The 21,667-nt window shown below is 39.7% G+C and overlaps 1 protein-coding gene across 3 annotated transcripts in view; it reads right to left on the bottom strand.

Moving 5' to 3' along the window:
• RIMKLB (ribosomal modification protein rimK like family member B) overlaps positions 1–21,667 on the bottom strand; it is a 45,570-nt gene that overhangs the window by 23,310 nt on the left and 593 nt on the right. For 2 of the 3 annotated variants that reach the window (XM_050972352.1, XM_050972356.1), the window contains exons 2-3: positions 20,333–20,834; positions 14,010–14,230 (exon numbers count right to left, since the gene is read on the bottom strand). In XM_050972352.1, coding sequence (XP_050828309.1) covers positions 14,010–14,184 — 175 coding nt within the window. In that variant the 5' untranslated portion in view covers positions 14,185–14,230; positions 20,333–20,834. The remainder of the gene's footprint in view (positions 1–14,009; positions 14,231–20,332; positions 20,835–21,667) is intronic. The other variant, XM_050972359.1, reaches the window with a different exon arrangement.

The following is a 21,667-nucleotide window of genomic DNA, read 5'->3' as shown; positions in this document are numbered from 1 at the left end:
CACATGCACGCAGCTCTGCTTTGGAGGGCACAGAGCTAGACAAGAGCCCAGCAACTGATACAGCATGCTAACACATTGTGACCATATATTTGGACCACCCACTCCATGAGGGTGGTCTAACTTTGTAACAGACTGAGAGGCTGCGGCAGCTTCATCCTTGGAGATATTCAAAACCTGACTTCATACACCCCAAGCAACCTGATCTAACTTCAGAGCTGGCTCCAGCTTTCATGTTGGCTGCTGCAACTAGAAGGTTGGTCCAGACGGCTTTTAAAGGTCCCTTTCAAACTCAATTATCCCTGTGCTTCTCTGGGGCCTTCTTCTGCAGTATGCCTGGGCTCTTAAGTTACTTCTTGTTATGCCCAGGTGTAACAGCAGGATGCTTGCTCCACAATGCCCTATTTCATATCTCCAACTAGATACCTGAGTTCACTGAGCAACATCCTGTCTTCCTTTTGCATTATCAAGATCATCTGACAAGTTCTTTTAGTCATTAAAAAATTAAAGATCAAGTTCTTCATGCTAGATGTGGAAAGTGCTTTTATAGGTATGACAGTGGTAGGGGAGAAACAGGACCCAAGGCCTGATTATCTGACAAGGAAACTTGGAAAGAGATCAGAGAAGAAATTTAACATATGGTAAAGGCAAATCCTGTCTGTAAAGTAAAGTAACAAAGTGGGGAAAGAAGTTGTAAGATTTTATTGTTAAACTCTAAAGAAACAACTGAAAATGGGCCTCACACATCATAATTTCATTTTCCTGGTGGATGTAGTCATCCAACAAGACAGGCCTTCACAGAAAGATGCAGGTGCAGAAAGCTGTCAGGGACACAAAGGGTAGTCCTCTTTAGGTCCTGAGTTGAGCTTGAGTCTAGTTTTGTGGAACATAAACTACTTCGAACCTTAAAAGGATTTTTAAGATACACTTACCAAAACTCTGTTTCACTGGGAATAAGAAAAGATGGACTGCACACCAGCCAAAGGAGAGTTAAACTTTTACTCTGAGTCTACAGGATATCCCTGAATGTTGTCTGAGTCAGGGGAACAAAGACACATAGTAACACTAGCAGGAGAACTTGGTATGGCCTCTTCTGTTTTTAACAACAACCTTCATTGAAGAAAAAGGCACGACATAGAAAAGAAAGCTGCCCCACAACACAGAGAGGCAAGATCTGCATGGCTCTGCTCTCTAGAACAGTGTGGTTGGTGCAAGGAATCTGAAGCTCATAAAAAATAATTTCATGATCATAACAACCAGCTGCCTCTGCCACTGCAGGCTCAGCCAGGCTCACTAGTGCTCCCCTCCTACTTCATATTAAGAAAAATCTTAACTCAAAGCAGGGCATCCAGCCTGACCACAGAACTAAGAATGTAGTTCACCCTCTGAGTCTGTTCTTCATCCAGGAACAGAAGGCCCAACACTTCATGTTGATGTCAAAAAGTAATATATTACTTTTTATATATATGAATATATCCTTAACCATGAAGAAAGGCCTGCAAGGCACCTCATAAAATATGAAATATAAACACTGAAAGCAGTGCTGTCAAAAGAATGCAATCTGAATTCCGAGAATGGAATAAGCCAATTTCCAGAGTAGCTGAGTACAATAACAATGGGGACATGCCAATTTACATATTCATGAAACAAGGAAAAGGGAGAACAAGGTACAAGAGCAACTCCCCCAGGTATTTAGGTAAAATTCCTTGGTCTCACTGACAGAATACATATTATCTTCAAGGTAAATTTATCCATGAACTACTATTCAAAGACAAGAGTATTAGGTCACACAAGTAATTAGCTATCATTCCAGCACTCCTGGTTTCCCCTACATCTACATTTTTCAAAACCTGGATAGTAAACAGTGTTGATGCATCCAGCACAGTCCCTATGTGCACACACTTTATTTACAAAGAATGTAGGCATTCAATACTACATTCAAAAGCTACTTTAAGAGAAAACTATTGCAGCCACAAAGCCAAGCACACAAAGGTTAGAAAAAGCCACAACTAAGGATGTCTGTAGCACTGATCTACTACCCCATGCACATACTGTCTTCAATTACAGAAACAAACATTATTTTTCCCTACAGCAGATACCTAACGTGCATAGAAGGTACAGCACTCATTTAACAAGTAGTGACTGAGAATTGTATTTTCTTTTACATTGTTTAGTGAGTAATCCATGGATTGGTATACTGAAGTCCTTGCTTAAAACATGCCACTGTTAATTTCTTCCTGAGTTTTATGTATTGTGCTTATCACAGTAATATCTAAGTCCTTCACAATCATCATTAATTTTGATAACACCATAGGAAATCAGTGACTATTCTACTGATCTCCCATACGGGGGAGGGAAACCCAGAGATAAGTGTTGACAAAGGAATTCTTGATCCCAAGTTTGAGACACCATGATTTCTCAGTTGCTCATGCTGCTCTGATTGACTTCATTTGTGGATCTAAGCATTCAGCTCTTTCACAAAGCTGATCCTAGCATCCAAAGTCTGGGCACTCAGAAAATGCAAAACATGCAATTAAAGGCAATTTCTGAGCAGTTCAATTTAAATCACCAGACTAACATTTTTTTCTTCCAGCAATGTTCTGCTTCAATTGTCACAAATTTTTGTAATCACAAAAAAGGCATCCTACAAATTGTCCTCTCCACCATATAGCAAGTTACATTTCCAAGCAGAACACCATGAACTTTAAGGAGGCTGACAAAAAAGTAGCAAGCAATTAAGTAATTTAAAATGTAGTAGCTGAAAACAAATATACAACAAAGAAGACGAAATTCCAAATATGATTTTGCCAGTTTCTAAGTTTAGGTCATTTGCTGCTGCTACTCATAACAGAATTTTATCTTCATACTTGCAGATAATCAAAAGCAAACTTCATCCCTTGGCATCTAAGTAACACCTGACATGGTGGAATAGCATGTGAGGGTGAGACCAGCTTGCTTTGCCTCAAATTCTCACGCCCCATTCAACATCCCCCCCCATAGCATGATCTCCCTAGACATTCTAGTTAGTTTCCAAACCATGGATTTCTCCTACTGTCGTGTAGTTTCTCTGCCTGCAATTTTGAATACCACTGTAACCACTCACTTGCCTGCTTTGCCTTCAAACTTTTTTTCCCATTTGAGTCTCCTGGTTCAGTTTGCAAGTTTCAACACAAAACCCATGCTCCCACCACTTCCAATCTCCAATTTCCTTCATGAGGAAAGCAACTCCTTATCTAGCAAGAGTTTCTTTGCAATCACTTCCTGTTACTGTTTCTTGTTCCAGCATGCTTGCCAAGTGCCTTCACACCACATTTTTCTTCACTGGCATCTCAGTCCCCAGTCCCGAACCAATTTCAACCATCTTGCCCCCATTATATGTGGATAGACCATTCAGGTCCTTGTGTCAGAGAGAAGAGGTATAACCAATATAAAAGAAGATCCCTACTTTAAATTGTGTCTCCAGACCAGCCTATTTCCTCCACCTCACAGCAGACAGAAGGCCGCAACACCAGAGGATCTTTATTTTCCATAACACACAATTATGTTTCAAATGTTTTAGCTGTGAAGTTTAAACAAGTCTCTAAGATGCTTAAAAGATTGTTTTTTGAAATGGCAACAATTTGGGACAAATTTATGTCTACTTTCACTAGCAAAAGCCACTTCAGCCAAACTGAGTTCCTGTTCCAAGCTTGTCCTTCCAAAAAGATTCTTACAAATTTGGGGTAAAACATTCTTTTTTCCTTGAAATGTCCTCCTTCCACTGCATGACTTGGCAAAAAAAATCACAAGACAGCCTCAAAAAGACATTTAAGATTTAAGACTCAGATGTATTATTAATAAGGAAGGACAAATTCTAAGAAAAAAAATCTGATGCACAGATTTAGCCCACTGTATATTAAGATGGGTGATGTGAGACCTATTCGCAATGTCAAAAAAATCCTCATTCAATGTTTTATCAGACATAAATACACCACTTAAAACAAAATCAGTACTAAAACTCAAGACATCCTTGCCCAAACTAGGTGAAGTAGTAGTTTTGTACCAGTGTCACCTGTCTGGCCAACAGATGAAACTATGTTTTTATTTTGTTTCATACATAAGACAGAAAGCAAAACAATATGGTCTTCTTACTGGAAAGCAAGGAAGAAGGCATTATAAATTAGGACTTGTCATCCTTTTACCATCTTGAGTGTCTCAAATTATACTTTTAAATAAATCCTGACTTTACCAGGAAGTAAGCAAAATGTCAGGAACTCAGCAATTTCAGCAGTTAGGTCAACCATTCAGATGTCAAAGCAAGTAACTTTTATCAGGGGTGGGGAAACCAAAATAATCTGTTCATTAATTCAAGACCTTCACATTACTATCTGGTGCATAACAAGAGCCTTGGAAGAAGCAGCTTGACTTTTCACACTAGATTCACAAAAGGATTCTGGCACTTTTCACAGCCAAATTGGTAGTGAAGATACCCTTTTACCTCATCATTCAAGGACAGTTACTTGGATATGGAACCCAAATACTGACACAATCATCAGACCACAGAGCCTTCCTAAGCTGATCTCTCTCTGTATCATATCACTCTGTGTTACATAAAGCGTGTAGCTATCACGTCAAAGATGAAAATATTCCATCTCTAAGGTCAGGGCACAAACCTGGGAAGAAATATACTTGTACTTACTACTTCAATCAAAGACAGATCCTAAACAAGTCTAACATTGATGCAAATGCCCCAAACTCCAGATTCTATGTACTCACAGCTCTTTTCTCCATGTGATGGATCAGTAAACTCCTGGGAAGGCTCAGCAGAGATAAGAAAACATGATGTGCCTATGAAGCTCTAGGAAAATATGGGAAGTGACTGACTACAACTGCGGCTAAGCAAGTTTTCTTATCACATTATGACTAGAGGGGTGGAGCACCCCTTCCCTAAGGAAAAGTTAAGAGAATTGGGAATATTCAGCCTGGAGAAAACTTTCAGGTGACCTAATTGCAGCCTTTTAGTACCTGAAAGGAGACTACAAGAAAGATGGTGAGTATTTACAAGGGCATGTAGTGACAGGATAAGGGGGAATGGCTTTAAACTGAAAGAGGGTAGGTTTGCTTTAGATGTTAGGAGGCAATTCTTGATTATGAGGTGATGAAGCACTTGCACAGGCTGCCTAGAGAATTTGTGGCTGCCCCATCCCTGGAAGTGTTTAAGGGCAGGTTGGACAGGGCTTTGAGGAGCCTGATCTAGCAGAAGGTATTCCTGTCCATAGCAGGGAGGGTGAAATGAGATGATCTTTAAGGTCCCTTCCAACTCAAACCATTCTATGACAAAAGAGACAGAAAGGTGGCTTTTAAGATAAAGGTTTGTAACACTTAGGAGATTGTTTGACTCTCAGCTGAGTGAATCAATTGCATGTGTAAAGTTTTTCCAGGAGTGCAGCAAGTGCCTGAAAGTCTCCCCAAGGTAACTAACCCAGCATGGGGCAGCATATCCAGGGCTCAGGCCAACCTACAGGATAAAAACAGAATGACTAGCCAAAAAAGTTTTGAAGAGAGCAATGGGCATGAGTTGACTTAAACCCCTGTATGCCTTCCCAGGGACTGGGAATACCCAGTGTTGTGATAGTGAGCATATCAAAAGGACCTGTAATGAGAATCACCTTTGCATTGTGCTCCAACAGCTCTGTCTATGCTGTATTCCTAAACTGCTTGACAAACAACTCATAGCTGTATATTTTGAACAGCTAAAGAGAACACTTACACAGCTTTTTACAAAAGACTTCTTCTTCTGTCCTTGAAAAAACTTCAATTAAAAGGAAATCATCCCCCTCAAAGTTCCCCAGCATTGTATCACCTCAACAAGACAACTGACATGACACCTAGAGGATACTTTCAAATCAAGTTCTTACAACTCAAGGGAAATATTTATTGATCTTCTGACTGCTGTGTTTCCCTACCAGATCTAATTATTCTTTAGACAGAAACTGCCAAGAAACAGGATTTGATAGCATGGATTTTGAGCACATTATTTCATGGGTGTTACATTACAGCTATTATGGTGAACAAAATCTTTGACCCTAATAACTGTGTCAGTGAAGTCCAATCTCTTTCTCACCTAAAAAATCAAGAGCACTGGCATACCTAGTCTTTTTACTTCACACCTTAACAAAATGGACCAAATCACTAGTGTGTCTCTTCCAATATCTGTTCTTCCATGCTTTACTCACAGATGTGACAAGATGGGTAAGAGACACAGTCAGAGTCCCCAGCTCAATACCTGCCCTATACTGAAGTATAGAGCAAGAAAACCTTTCTGTATAATAAGAAAGGTTTCCTACAAGTTAACACAGTTAATTAGTGTAATTCAAGCAGGGTTCCTCTGACAACATAAGCAGAATATCTTTGCTGTCAGGTATTCTACTCAAGTTGTCAGAGCACCTGTAACACATTCTGTTTCAACTTGCTTAACTTTTGACAAATAAAAAGGCATTTTATCACACTTTTAATCCTAAAATGGACAAGATCTTTAGAGAGCTGGAAATCATATAAGCTCTACCATTCAAAGAATAATTATTGTAAGGACACCATTACAGATTTTTATGACATTGTAAACGTTAATTATTTACAATACAAGGAAATAAAAAAATAATTGATCATTTCAGCAGTGACATTCTTTTTGTTGTTGTTCTGCACTTCATTCCACTCTTTCCATACAGTAAAGGGCAGATACAAAAGGAAATTGTAATTCCTAAAACTGATATTTCACCAAAAATCACACATAAGAGTTTATAAAAATAAGAAAATAAAATGACTCATCCATGGACACTGGTATTCCTAGAAGCCCCTATCAATCCAAACACAGGTCTGCACACTGGAAGACCATCTCAATACTGGTTAAGGTTCAGCAGTACCAGTCTCTCTCACATTCACAATCACTGAGAATCAATGTTAATTCACATTGAATTCACACTTATTCATCAATTCACAAATGGAAAACCACCAGACTTGAGAAAAGTGGACAAAGTCAATTGCTTAAAGAACAAGTGGTAAGAGTACTTCTCTGATCACAAATCTGGGAAAGCAAGCATACCCATCAGTTCCACAAAATAAAGTTTTTCACATCAATACTTGGTCTATCTTCTAATCTCTCCCACTCCAACACAGTTTGCCCTTCTGATTTAAGTGCTAAAGAACTATTTGTGCAGCCATGCTGTTTCCTGACTCGGAGAGCTGATGAAGTCTAAAAAAAACACCTGCCACCAAGAACACATTGGTTTAAAACTACATCAGTATGCAGACCCAGTTCACAATACAACTGCTCAGAGAAATGTGCCAGCAAAACTTGCTTACGTGACACAGCACTGGAAGAGGGATTGTTGGAAAAGTGACACAGAAACCCCCAGCCAGTTAAAGACTGTCTTGTGAAATGTTAGGCAAATTTTCATTTCTTGACTAGGATGTATGGAAACACTTCTTTCATCTTGTTTTTGTCCCTTTTTACATTGTTTATCATCCAGATGGTCACTCCTGAGAATTCTTACAATTAAAAATCTGGCAGTGCTTTCTGGCATTTTCAGATATGATGATATGCACGTATGTTCAAGATGATGTGCCCTACAAGTCTCATTTTCCTGGCTGGCCGCTCTAGAACACATGCAAATGACAAACCTCAGACCTTAACACAGCCCTCTGAAATTAACATAATAAAATATCTTCATGCAGAAACATTCCTACCCCTCTACCTTGCCAAGGTGGCTTTGGACTGAGCCCATATCTACAACTTGTGACATACTGAAGAAACAGAACAATTTTGGGAAGATCAAATTCACTGTTAGCCTTTGTTATTTTAGCATCAGTTTAAGATGACAATCATTCACATAAGAATAGAAATCCCTGACAGGAAGGAAGTAAACTGCAAGAACACCCAGGATGGTTACAGAGTATAAATCCTTTCTTTCTATATGCATTGTAAGAAAGTTGTCTTTAGTGTCATAGCTCTGAAAAAAAAAACCAAACCAATTCTTCTTAACATACATGGCAACTGTTGAAAGGCACTTTATTATTGTTAAAATACAATAATAAAGTAAATGTTACTTTTTTTCTAGTAGAGATGTGTTTGTCTTGGGTATGTAACACTGGGGTGTCACATACTAGATTACACCCACTAAACACAGCTACCATTTCAAAATCTCCTCTATATAGTCCATAGCTGCCTAACAGTAATGCTTATGGTTTTAGCATCAATCAGACTGGAAGTGATCAACTTCCACAGTGAAAGAACATCAAAAATGAAGTTTCAAGTGATTCTAAGCCCAGCACTTTCCACAGCACAAAATCCACTTCATGTCTAACCACCTTCCAGTCCTTTGCACACAATGCAGTTCCTTCTCCCGCTCTCACTTGAGTCACAAACCAATTTCCCAACTCTGCAGAGGAAGTAATGGCTGCTCTGGCTGTAGTTAATAGCAGGAAACAGGCCAACTCTGCAGTGCTCAAAAAGGCACCTTGCCAAGGCTGCCTGCTTCTGTTCCATCACTCCCAAAGCCATTGCTGCATGCTGCAGGAAAAGCTCTTACATTAAGGTGCACTGCTGGACTAACAAGTGCCAGGGGACTCCTGAAACAGCCAGAAGGAAGAGAACATGACTATGCTCCCTCTTGTATGATAGAAGACAGTCTTTAGGTGACTTAAGAAAATATTAGGAGTTTTGCTATTTTGATATGGAAACCATTTCATATATGGAAAAGCCCTCTCTTACCATGGATCTAGCTGATTCAAAGTGGTTTTTCTACCATTACATGAAAACACAAAAATTTGTTATCCACCCTTACCTTTTTTCCCCAGCTTTCTATACTTTACAGAAATCTTTCAACTATGCCAATTCCTCCATGTTTATTTCAAATTATGTCTAATCCACTGTGTGAAAAAAAAATCAGAGATCACAACTACTCATTACTAGTTCAAACTAAATAAGAAATGAAGGACAGATCATATGAAACAAAATACTAAAGACTTATACAAGACATTGCCTTCTATTGCAAAGTTCAGGCCCACACTGGAAACCCTAAATCAGATGCCTAAATCAGCACACCAACCTTTACCAAATTAAAAGAATCTATCTTCTAAGTACTTCCTCTGCAGAAAAAATGAAGGTAAGAGATCTGTTCCCAGATGCTACCCATCTGACTTAAGAAAAGTCAGCTGACTGTGCACAATGTATTACTGTTTTAGAATACATGACTATTAAAGCCTTTTTATGCCTCACCTAAGCTGACCATTTGGTTCCACATTCCCAAAGGAAAAGCCAGGTAAGTCATAGGAAAAGTTAATACTTTGTTTTCTACTTAAGTCACTCCAGCATCTTCAACAGTTTACTTTCCTTAAAACTATTTTCCTTCACAGGACAGTATCAGAAAATATGGAGATTCCAAAAATCTACAATAAAGGTATTGGTAAATTGCTGACACAGTGAATTCCAATTTCTGCTGTTCTGGTAGCAAAAAAAAAAATAATGAAAGTATTACTATATATCATTTTAACGAGGGAAGGATCCAAATTTCCCTAACATTTTCTTCACAAAAGAATAGCTCTTAAACCATGCTGTCCTACAGGTAAGGTGTGGAGTCTGTGGGGAAAGGTACTACTCAATTCTAGACACAGGGAAGAAGAAAGAATATTCAGAATGAGGAGACAACCCATGGGTATGTTTTGTCTCTTGTCCACAAAGTCCCCCCTATAGGGTGGGATTTTCCTACCAGCTTCCTTCACCTCCACCTCATCCCACACTACACATCCCTGCTCACAAGCTGTAATTTGTTTAGCTGCAAACTCCTCAAGCCTGTTACATCACTGCATTAGCAAGCTTAGACATATAGCTTAAAAGTACACATTTTGACAGGACTCACTGCTAAGACTTCAAATAAATGTCTAAAACATGTCCTGCAGAGTTTTGTTGCACTACTTGCTATTTGTATTTGTATTTCAAATAAATATAGGAATTGCCAAACTAGATTAGAAAACTAGACATTTCATTTTGTAATCCCTACATCTGGTCAATACCAAATGCCATGCACAAACAAAATAATCCTAAAGCTGACACTATCAGACAACCCAACCACAAGAAAATTCCTGTTTTGAAGTATTTCTGAAGCTATAACTAAATCAACATAAATACATGCCATTCCCTGAAAGAACAACCCCATTCTTTCTTGCCTGTGTACCAGAACTAGGAACTGTGTGACCACAAAAAGGGTTAGTTCAACAATCTATTCCAACAGAAAACTGTTAACTATTTGCTGGAGTTAATCTTCCATTGGGTTGGCCAACTCAACTCACACAAATGCAAGGTCCTCCAAAGTGGCAGACAGAGAAGAAGCTTTTTTTTGAAGTAGCTGAGGTACAACATGAAAGCAAGCCAAGAGAGACGTGAAGTCCTTTACAAGGCAAGCAGCAACAGCAATGCTGGAAAGGGACAAGAGGAGCACAGCTGCTCTACTCAGCAGTAGATTGTCCTAGACTGGGTTCGTTTCAAGAATTTAGCTCTTAAGAAACTTGGGCTACAGCTACACAGAGCAAGTTTAGATCAAACCAGCCCAGTATCACCCTCCACTTTTTTCAACACAAAGATTCTTGTCCATTCCTGTGCAACAATGTTGTGCATGTCTGATTCAGTAACCATCTCAGCACACTCAACCCACCAGAGAAGCAGAAAAAAATAATTTATACAGCTCTACTCTTTCACTTTTTTTTTTCTTAGCTTTTGCCTTGGAAATCTACAGAGTAGTACTACCACTGTGGAAAAGATAAAGGAGTGCATGGCTTGGGTAAGCAGACACCTATTCAAGTAAGTCATAAACCACAGTTAATTTCAAAAAATACTTGTTGAACTTATTTCCAAAAGTGTTTAAGCATAAATCAGTTTAGGAATTTCCTTTTAGACTAAAAAGGAAAAACTTGAATTCTACATCTTTTAACTTGCATTTACAATTACTTCTGGACTCATGCTGTGTTGAGGTATCTAATGTGGATCTTGAGCTGCACACAGGTTCACCATGTGGCTGGTGATAGAGGGACTGTATGGGGTGCTTGGGATTTTGGGTCATTCTGAGTTTCAGCTGTGGAAAAAAAAAGAACTAGCAGGGATTGCTGGTCCTACACTGTTGGTTTGCTTTGGGAATCCAGCCATACTTCCCATCCAGACCTGCAGTACAGCAGAGACCTGCCCCAAGGAGCAGCTGCTGATGAATCCACTGATTAATACAACTCCCCCCTCCTCCCCCTTTCTCTTTGGCCATGGCAAATCTTATCACTTCTGACAGATACAAATTTTGTAAACCTCAGCATCACAAAAGCTTCTGACTTTGGCCTGGGCATCAGTGATACCTGCATGAGTGTGCCCTACTGTTAAGGCACAAGATGTGTGGTTTGTGGAAGGGACAATTTTCACATGTATGTATCCCACGGTTCTGCTCAATTTTCCTAAATTTAGAAGTGCCTTTTCCATTCTACCCCTGTGAAGTAAACAATTTTAAGCTTTTTAATATGCTGAATTTTTGGCCTCTGAAGTCTCCAGCCACGTTCCTGACAGTCAGCAATGCCACAAGAAGAATTACTGACTATCATCTAAGGAAATACCACATTTTTGGGGTTTTAAATAGCACCCTGTAGTATACATCTTGACCCTGTAAATTTAACATTCTTCTAGCAATTTACTTTAGAAATTGTCATGGTTTTAAGGGACCAAAAAAACTCTAATCAAAGTGTGAATATGTGGGAAAAAACCCAACTATTACTTCCTCCAATATCCTGTATTACCTTCAGAGTTTGAGCCTTGAATTGCCAAGCTTTCAAGACAAATAATAATAGAAAAGGAAGCAAAAGCACATGATTAGCCACTGAAGATACATTCTCTTCATTAACTCCTCTATGTCATAGGAAATTTTACTCAACCTGGATCCCTCAAACAACAGCAGATAACAAAAAGAGTACAGAATGCACTACCTCCTGGGTTTTGTTACAGGACATCTTTTCCTAGGCCAACTGAGGTTTTTAAAAAGTAAAATGAATCACAAAGCTTTTGCTTGTGTCCTCTAGCAGAAATCTTTATCAAAGCATGTGCAAAAGCTCTAAAAAAAACACAACTGAAAAATTAAGAGGGAAGATTTTTCATTGGTCTCCAAGAGAAAGAATTGTTTGATACAAGACAATTCTCACCCCTCAGAAAAAAAAAATAAACAAAACAACACAATTAGACAGACTAGACTACTTATAAAAAAAATCTATCCACAATCTCTCAGCATTTTTATCACACTCTTTTTCAAATGGTCAGTTATTTACATCATATTAAATGAACACTTTGTATGAGAATAATTTCCCTTTTTTTGTATTTTGTTCTAGTAATTTTCTTAATTTTTCTTGTTCTTGTACTACACATTCTTCAATATTAGTTTTCCAACTTGCATTACTTTTATCTTTTTCCTTGCAATAGACACAGCACTAGGAGAAATTAGACAGAAGAGAGCAGAAAGGTCCACAATTTACACTTGCCCTGTTTAATTTCCCAAAAATAGACAGAAGACAGAAAAGAAGAAATCACCAAGAAATTAAAACCAGTACTGAAATGCTGAAGGACTAATTATGCATCTCAGAGACTGCAGCTACAGTCCAGGATGTCTGTGTTCCTATCACACACTGTCCAAAGGAAAACACGCTCAGAGCTCAAACTTTCTGACAAGAAGTTACCTTGATCTGAAGACATCCTACAGAATTTCTATCTGTGATAAAAATCATGAGACTCCTCAGATTAAAAGACAAAATAGGTAAACAGAAGTTTAGAAATACCAGAATAAAAAATACTGGATTTACCACGCATGTGTTTTATACTTGATTGATTCATGCCAAAATAGGGTACAAATGCTGACCAAAGTTCTTCCCCAGAGTCAGTTTTATAATTCCCTTCCACATATGAGTTCCCAAAGAGGAACAAGGTATACATGGCAGCGTCTTCTTCATGGCTGACGGTACTTTCATATTTTCTTCCCCCATAGAATTACTCTAAAACAACTTTCAGAAATGTTATTCTTCACTGGGTCTCCAGCAATACATTTTTTGACTGGTAAATGGGGCAGAGGAATGAAAGACTTAAAGGTAAAAAAAAACCCACTGAAATCTCCTTGCTTTAGGAAATCCAAATTAAAAAATGATGAAACAAATAAATTATAAGCATTACACAGCTTGACATTGGTAGTATTAGTATCTTCCCATCACATAAGCTTACTATCTACAGTAATAGATAGTAAGTAATAAGATAGTAATAATCCTTTTACTTAACATTTCTAATTCAACTTAACATTTTACTTTTCCTTTTTAATCACCACATGAAAAAAAAAAGCTAGAAGGAAAACAGAACAGAAGTCTTACCATTTAGTTTTAAACACTGTAAAGTGTAGTAATAGCTCAAATTATTTTATGCACATACTTCTTCAGCACTGTTCTTTTTTGGAATTCACATAACTCCACATCTGTACAGCAGCATGCTTTAGTTACATCACATTAGAACCTCTAGTTCCATGACACTTTGTACTGTTCATTGAAAATTCCTTTTAGATTATTTCTAGTGTTTTCTATTTTGGAGCCAGAACACAAACAGAAGAAAAAAGTCCCTCTGAAACTCTTAAATGAGACCCACAAAGTTCAAGTACTGAAGCAAAAATTAAGCTCCATGATTTCTTATTAATTCAGGGGTCCTATACCTGGACTCACCAAAATGAAACAATCCTCCTCTCTTTTCTGCAGAGTGAAGGCAAAAGTGGTTCTAATGCAAATTAGCAAACTGAATAATTATATTTGATTAACATAATACATTCTAAATAAAAACTGTATGGTGTACATCTACATGATTTAGATGATGAATGGCAGGTAGTCTGGCATACATGGACTTTGCTATTAAATAGTACTGATGCTCCATTTTACAATCTTTTTCCAAGTACCCCTTCAGCACACTCCCAGCCTTAGCTCATTCTCACCAAGATTTCCATCCTCAATGGTCAGCACCACTTCATCCATCACCAAGGCCCGGAAATCCAGCTCCTCTTCACAGCACTTGGCCTTCAGTGCTCTCAGGATCTCCTGCTGAGGGTAATCTTCTCTGATGCGGCGGTCTGTTAAGAACCACAGCCTGGGAGCAACTGAACTGCACATCTTGGACTTGTCTTGCAACCCTCAAGGCCTCCTTCCAATGGAACTGCTAGACAGTGGAGAAGATGAGACTCTGTTAGAGTACACAGGCTCTGACCTTCATGATCCCTGCTCTACTAAGTCCTACTTCCTCTGCACAAGTCATTCCATTTCAGACTGCAACTTCCAACCTCCAAGAAGCAAAATAATATCTACACCTACTCTGCAACCAAAAGTATCAACAAAACAAACAAATCCATTTACATTCTTAAATGCTAGAAATTAGGTCCTGGTCCTCATCCAAGCTTTCTCCTCAAGAAGTACACAAAGATGTAACTGAAAACAATTTGAATGGCCACATCTGAAGGCCAGAATTTCAGCTTCATGATTAGGGAAACTCCTTCTACTGAAATAACTCTGCCCTTCTCCTAGGCACTGCTAAAATACCCAGTGACAGACTTGATTTGTCTCTTTCCCCACATATGGAAGAGTGTGACAAAGTCTTTATGTTAAAAAAGCAGGCCAGAAGAACAGAAATTCATTCCCACAGAATGTTCCAGGTAACTATTTAGGACTGTTTTGCTCTCACAAATATTTCACATCTGCTGTGAGATATACTTAGAAATATATTAAGTAGTATTCAGAACACATAATAATGGAAAAACCAACGGAACAAGGAGCACGGACAAAATGTCAGAACATTAACACACGTAAAATAAAGCAAAATCAAGGCCAGAGTTTCAGTGGTAGCCCTTTCTTGGTTCAAATGATTTTTTTTTTAAATCACCTTTATACATAAACAGCACTAATGAATTCAGGACTGAGAACCAAAAACACAGTTCAAATTGAAGAATTTCAATAGGGTTAGAATGGATAATAGCAAGGTACTGCTCCTTTTGCTTTGGAGGACTTGGACTATTTTTGACTGAATATATTTTTACTGAATTATTTTTAAAGCTGTAAACCAGTTACAGATACAAAAATGGACTATTCCTTTATATTCAAGAAAAACAAGCATGGTGTAGGGAATAGGAATTCTGGAGAAAACCAGAAGAGTTTTCTGTGCCACCTTTCAACTTTCCTATAAAATAAAGATGCCAAAATCATAAATTTCACCAATATAACAGACATGAGTTCCTAGCAGAACAGAACTCTGAGATAGAAACAGGAGTTTTGCCTGGTAGGCATAATGACTGCTGCCAACAGACAACGTAAATACAAAATCACCTTTAGTATATAATTGCTATCACTAGATATTACAAAGAATTTTAGTTTCTGCAGCAGGTCTTAGGACAAAAGGATTGTTTAGTTACAATCATAAGAACCAGCTCGGTTTTTCTAACATTAAAAAACTATTTTTTTTCTACCACAACAACCTTTTTTTAATAAGAAAATAAAATTTTAAGTGGACATTTTTATTCCTGGTACTGAGAACCATAGTAACAACACACAAAGACTGTGATTTTTTTTTCATTGATTTGGTAAATGAGGTGCAACAATAAAACCAAGGACTACAGTTCTTCATACTAACAGACTGGAAAAAGGCAGAAGCTATGGAAACACGATCACAGATCCAGACCAGCCTTTCAATGCAGTCAAGATGTTCAAGGTAAAGCAGGAAAAAGAGTGTTTGCAGAAAAATGGGTGTGGGAGGTTATAAGGAATATCTTTTGATCTCTTCAAGAACATCTTTGTTCTTCAAAGCAGCTTAAAGTGGAAAGGGCAAGATGAGGCTTGGGCTGGCAATGGCTGACATCTCTCAGACCCTGCCCCACTTATGTCTCCCTCAACAATGCATGTCTGGACGGGGTAGTTTACATGGAACTTCCTGGAACAACATCCTGTGCTGGGCAGCGGGACAGCCTGTGTTTCTGGGGCAGGAATGCCCCCGCCGCAGGCCCAGCCCGGGGCCCGGGCACTGCCCCTCAGCGCTGCCATTTGCAGAGGGGCTGGCGAGGCCCAGCAGCGCCACCTGCCGCCCCTGCCGGGCAGCGCCGCTCTGCCCCCGACCCGGACGGGCACATCCCACACAACCGCGGGAGAACGCCGAGGGCATGGAAAAACACACCGCACACGCTTCCTCAGCGTAAAGAGAAAAAGCCATAAATCAGAAACCATCACGTATTTCTGCCTGCTTGGGGTTTTAGTTTGGGTTTTTGTGGTTTCAAGCTTTTTCTCCCTCAGTACTGGTTCTAACACTAATACAAGAAACCAAGTATTTTCTCCCCAGTTTTGCTTTCTTTGCCAATCTGCTTCAAGTTTTCACAAATCTCTTCTCTATGAGGCCCCACCTCCACCCCCTTAAATACACCATCACCTCTCCCTGACTGTCATTTCAGCACTTAATTCCTTAAAAATCAGCCAAGGGTCAGAAAAGAAAGAAAAAAGGTATATCCTTCTCTTTCCTCCACCTTCTACTTTTGAAAGAAATTATCACATTGTCAAGAAGGGCTGTCCATAAATCAAATGAGGATACTAAACCAGCAGGTGTATAAAAATGCCTTGGGTTTGGCTATTCATCTCTCTCCTAATACTACATCTCATTTGCTCAAAATCTGAATGGTTTTATAACTATATATACAAAAGTTCCCATCTTACCATAAGAAAGGCAGACAACAATCTCAAGTCTGCAAGTAATGACTGAGAAGCTCACTTTAGAACAAGCTACAAGCCAGCAGCAGAGACAGAAACTAGCAGTCCTAAATCTTGGATCCTTCACCTCCAACCCAATACCATAATTTTTTTCTACCCAAAATAATTTATTTTTCTAACGTTCTGCTCCTAAAACCAGAATATATTCATCAGTTTTAGCCTCGCCTTATAATCTATTTTGATTGTGTAAGAAATCTCACATAACAAAACTTGCACTTACCCTATTAACCCAAACATCTTAAAAATCCCTTCCACATTATCAAGAAAATGGTTGGTAGGAGGAAAGCTGGCCTTGCAGTCAGATGCACAAAAGCATTATGCTCTGAATTTGGATACTACTGCCAGAACTCTTCCCTGAAAACCAGCTCCACCCATTTCAATCTAAAAGACACATCCTCAGACAATGCTGGGTGTGCAGAGAATACTTCCTAATCCATGAGAGCATCTATTGCAGAGTAACTATGGTATATATAAGGGGAAGAGCAGATGTTTAAACAGCTTCAAGATGGCCACTTCAAATGCACTTTTCACTCAAAGCTACTACAGTCAAAGTAAGTACAGTCTTTCAATAACTACTTCACAGATTTATGAAATTCGAAGGCAAAAAATAATCATAAACTTAACTGCATGTAACAGACTGGGAGAGGAAAAATGGGTGGTATCAAAGTAAAAGGTCTGTAATAAAAATCAAACTGTGTGTCACACCGGCCAAGCAGACCCTGCCACAACTGCTACAGGAATACACTGTGTGGAACAGATTCCTTGCAATTTATAGAGGGAATGGAAGCTCACCTCAACTTTCAGCTGTGGCACCCTTATCCTGCTTAAGCCAGGCCTTACTCCAGCAATCACACAGCAGCTTCCTTCCCTCCCCAGTACATGCAAACCTATTTCCTCCCACATTCCTAAAATCTGCAGTACACCTCTAGCAGCTGCTCTAACAAAAGCACTCACTGTGCTCCTTTTCGACTTTACATCATATATGAATATGTTTTACTGAAATAACAGGGAATTCAGCCAATCAGATCAGCTGTCTAGAGAGATCTGGCAATCTTCTCTGAAGACCACTCTTTTTGCCTTGAAGGTGGTGTTCTCCTCACAAAGAAGATCAGAGACCTCCCTCTCCCTCCAGGAATGGGAGATTGGTCTCCATGGCTCATTTACTTGCTCTCCTGTCTTTAACACCCAAAAGTAGGAGAAAAATAGACTAGTTTCTTTTTCTTTTTCACCACAATGTATTTCCCTCAAGATGAAGCAAGAAACCATTTTTAGGGGATACTGATTAATTTATGTATTATTGATAAATGTGTAAGATAAAAGGTATCTAGTATGCAAAAAAAATCAATATTCTTTTTGTTCACGATGCAACTACTCAATGCTTTTGTAAATTAAAAAGTCTAGGTTGTGTCTTCCCTATGGGAATAATGAATGGAATCCCAGATGTTTATAGCATCAAGGATCAATGTGATCTAGCTATTCCACCTGCTCGATCTGTGATCTGATGTTGCAGCACACTCCCACTGCCTACAGTGGGATCTGGGAAACACCTTAGTGGAACAGTTATTACCAGCAGCCCCTCCCAGAATAGGCCCTTTTTTAGAGCTTGGCTCAGACTCTCTCAGTTACAGCACTGTGCAGATAACACAAACGCCACAGATTTCAGTGTTTAAAAGAGAGGTAAAACCTAACCTTAGCTTTAGCATACTTCTAGGCATGTTTAATCCCTACATCTGAGATACTGACAATAAAAATCTCAGGGAATTGAGAAGGAATGAGCAAAAGACTGACAGTCACAACTGCCATAGGAAAAGGAGAACTAGGAAAAAACATTGCTCCAAGCACTCACCTCACTATGAGTAACATTAACACCACCATTAATGTTTATCCCTTAATACTCATTTTCAGAACAGTGCTATTCAAGCTGGAAAAGGTATTTTGACTTCCTTTTCATCAAATATTAGCTAAGGCCTGAAACTGAGTACACACTTCCAATAAACCAATCATCTCTCCCATTACAGCAGTTTCTAGAATGGCTGGAAGGATGCATATCAAGACAGTGAAGACCTAAGAATGGATGGCAGATGCTTGCAAGTCATTTCCTTCAGGAGACACCTCAAGGCAGATCTGAATTATAAAGTCAATCTTAGATAGCAGACCAGTTAAACAGCTAATGAACAGTTGTCCAGCACATGACCCAGCATGTAATCCATCATACACTGTCATGGAAATCTCTCTCTCATCTTAATGAGAAGAGAGCAGTATCTGAAACATCCCAGAAATAGGACTTTCTATGTCATAGGGAGAGCAGGTCTGCAAACAGTTCACAGCTGTTTCGAGCATAAAGCACAAGTGATTTTTTTTCCACACAAAGATACCAGAATGATGATCATCTAAAGAAAATGTTACGAAATATGTATGGATGATGAATATATCACATGGTGATAGAGAAAAGAACTGACATCTTCAGAAAAATAAATCCAAGATAAGTCAACTCATTCCTGACAATGCTGCTTCATGGTGATGCTTAAGGCCAACATCAAGAAAAATTCCTCTTTTACGTACCAGAAACTAGTTTTCCTAAGATTGTCACATAACTGAGAATCTTTGGAAAGAACACATTTTTAAAAGCTGAAGAATCTGAAAAATTAAAATATTTATTTAAATGCATTTTATATAATATATTGAAAAGCTGCAGCACAATCTGTCCACTGCTGCTGCATTATCATCCACCCTCTACACATGCATCGGAGAACTGAAAGTCTCTGCAGGCAGGTGAACCCCAAGCACACCTCTTTGAAAGCACATCACAGTAGTCACCTCCTTTTCCCTTTGAGATTTGTAGACTGCAACAGCCAAAGGATATGGGAATATATTAATTGTTCCCATTCATTCCCACCCCTGCAGACGGGCAACTGCACTCCACATGATGGCTTTCATCTCCCTGTCTCCACCTTTGCACTGAGTGATGTTCAAGATGCTAGCAGCAATCCTCCCAGGCACAGCTGCCTCTGAAAGACGGACATCCACACACATCCGACCCCCCCCCCCCCCCCCCCCCCCCCCCCGTCTTTCCTCCTCTGTGCTCACGCTCGCAAGTAGAAGGCAAGATTCCTCATTCACACGCCCCACTTCCCCATAACCACCGAATAATCCGTTCCCTTTCGCCCCGCAACATGAGCCCAATACTGGTCAGTATCAGCCATCCTTCTACTTTGGTCTTGGTATTTTTTCCAACAACAGGCTCTCAGCTTTTTCACGCCCCTCCACTGTCCCTGTGCGCACGCACGCCCGTGTGCAAATAAAACACACCATTTCCTCCCACATCAGCTGCTTTTCCACCTGTGCCAGGTTCCCCCGCAGTGTGGTACAATACCCCCTCTCCTCCCCGATCCGTGTGTACACAGCCAGTTTTCCCTCCTCCCTTCCCCCACCCCACAGTCTCCGTGCATGCCTCTCCCAGCGCCTGGAGTGGGGGAAGGGAAACATGCACTGCGTGAATGAATGGGCTGAAGAGACTTACCAGAAATTTGGTGAGGAAGGAGTGGAAGACGAAAAAGACACTAAAGATGGGTGTTTCCTTCAGCGTGCCAAGTGCTGCTTCAGTTCTGGCTCCCTTAAGGAGGTCACGTGTCTTGCTAGGTACCCCTTTTCCTGGATCCTCTACTAACCAAAAAGGGTGGCACGGAAGTCTTCTGGATGCCTCCCTGCACTACACCCCAAAGGAGGGAAGGGTACTACTGAAGCTCCCAAAGCAAGCAAGCAATGATAGCGTTCTCCTGGTCCTGTCAGGCACTGTCTAGCGGATGCCTCTGGGACCAGGGTAGATTTCTGAGGGAGGGAAGGGGGAGTAAATGAATCTTTAAAATAATTCCCAAATTGTTCTCCCCTACGGAGCAGGGAAGGATGGGAAGGAGTAAAATGAGTACTGGTGAAGAGCTGTAGCTTTCTATGTAAAAGAAACTCAATCCTTGTGTCTCTGCTTCCTCAGAACTAAACCCCTAAATGACTGAAGTCACCAACACCTAGGGAGGAAAAAGAAAAAAGAAGAAACATCCCTATTAGACATAAACATACAAAGGTATGAAATAAACTAAATCCCAAAGGAAGAAAAGGTGCTATTCAAAACAATAAGGAAAGTCAAAAGAAAATGGTAACATGAAAATAATTAGGGGAAATGTGCAACTTTAAGTATTTTACACAAATATACTATCACAGAAACCAGTTTTAAGGGGGAAAAGCCCACAAAGCTAAGCAGTTTGTTCTTTTACTTAAGAATGTACGTTCAATGGATAGATAAATCCATGCCTACACGGGAACATATGAGGAAATTAAGTTTCCAAACCTACAAAAACTATTCCTATTTATTTGTGAGCCTTTAAACCTTTAAACCTCTCCCCCAGAATAACCCTTAGGATTCAGATGAGACTGAAGAAAAGTACGTTTCAGTTCAGAAGCGTGTATGCCTATGCATTAGGAGCATGTACACCCATGCATTAAAACCCACTCTGCCACAGAAAATGAACAGCGGTTTATAAACGGTGACAAGAAAAAAAGATAAAAAACAAAAAAACCCAAACCAAAATAACATGTCTAGAGGATGCTTGCTTAAATGATGGAATCAATCCAAGATTAACAGAGTGGCACGCTTGGAACACGGAGCTCCTGGTAAGATCTGAGGCGGTAAAGACACCGATGTGCCACCAGCTCTTTTTTAAACACCGGAAAACAAAAGGGGAGAGGAAACCTAGTTGGGAAGATCTTGCTGCCAGACCCAACGCCAGCCACACACCCCCCTGGCTCCATCACGTGAAGATCAGCCCCCACAGCCACCGCCGATCCCCACGGACCCGTGCGG

The sequence above is a fragment of the Serinus canaria genome, chromosome 1, assembly GCF_022539315.1.
Source record: "Serinus canaria isolate serCan28SL12 chromosome 1, serCan2020, whole genome shotgun sequence".
Taxonomy (NCBI): domain Eukaryota; kingdom Metazoa; phylum Chordata; class Aves; order Passeriformes; family Fringillidae; genus Serinus; species Serinus canaria.
The sequence above is the reverse complement of the archived record's forward strand: the minus strand, read 5'-3'. Positions and strand labels throughout refer to the sequence as shown.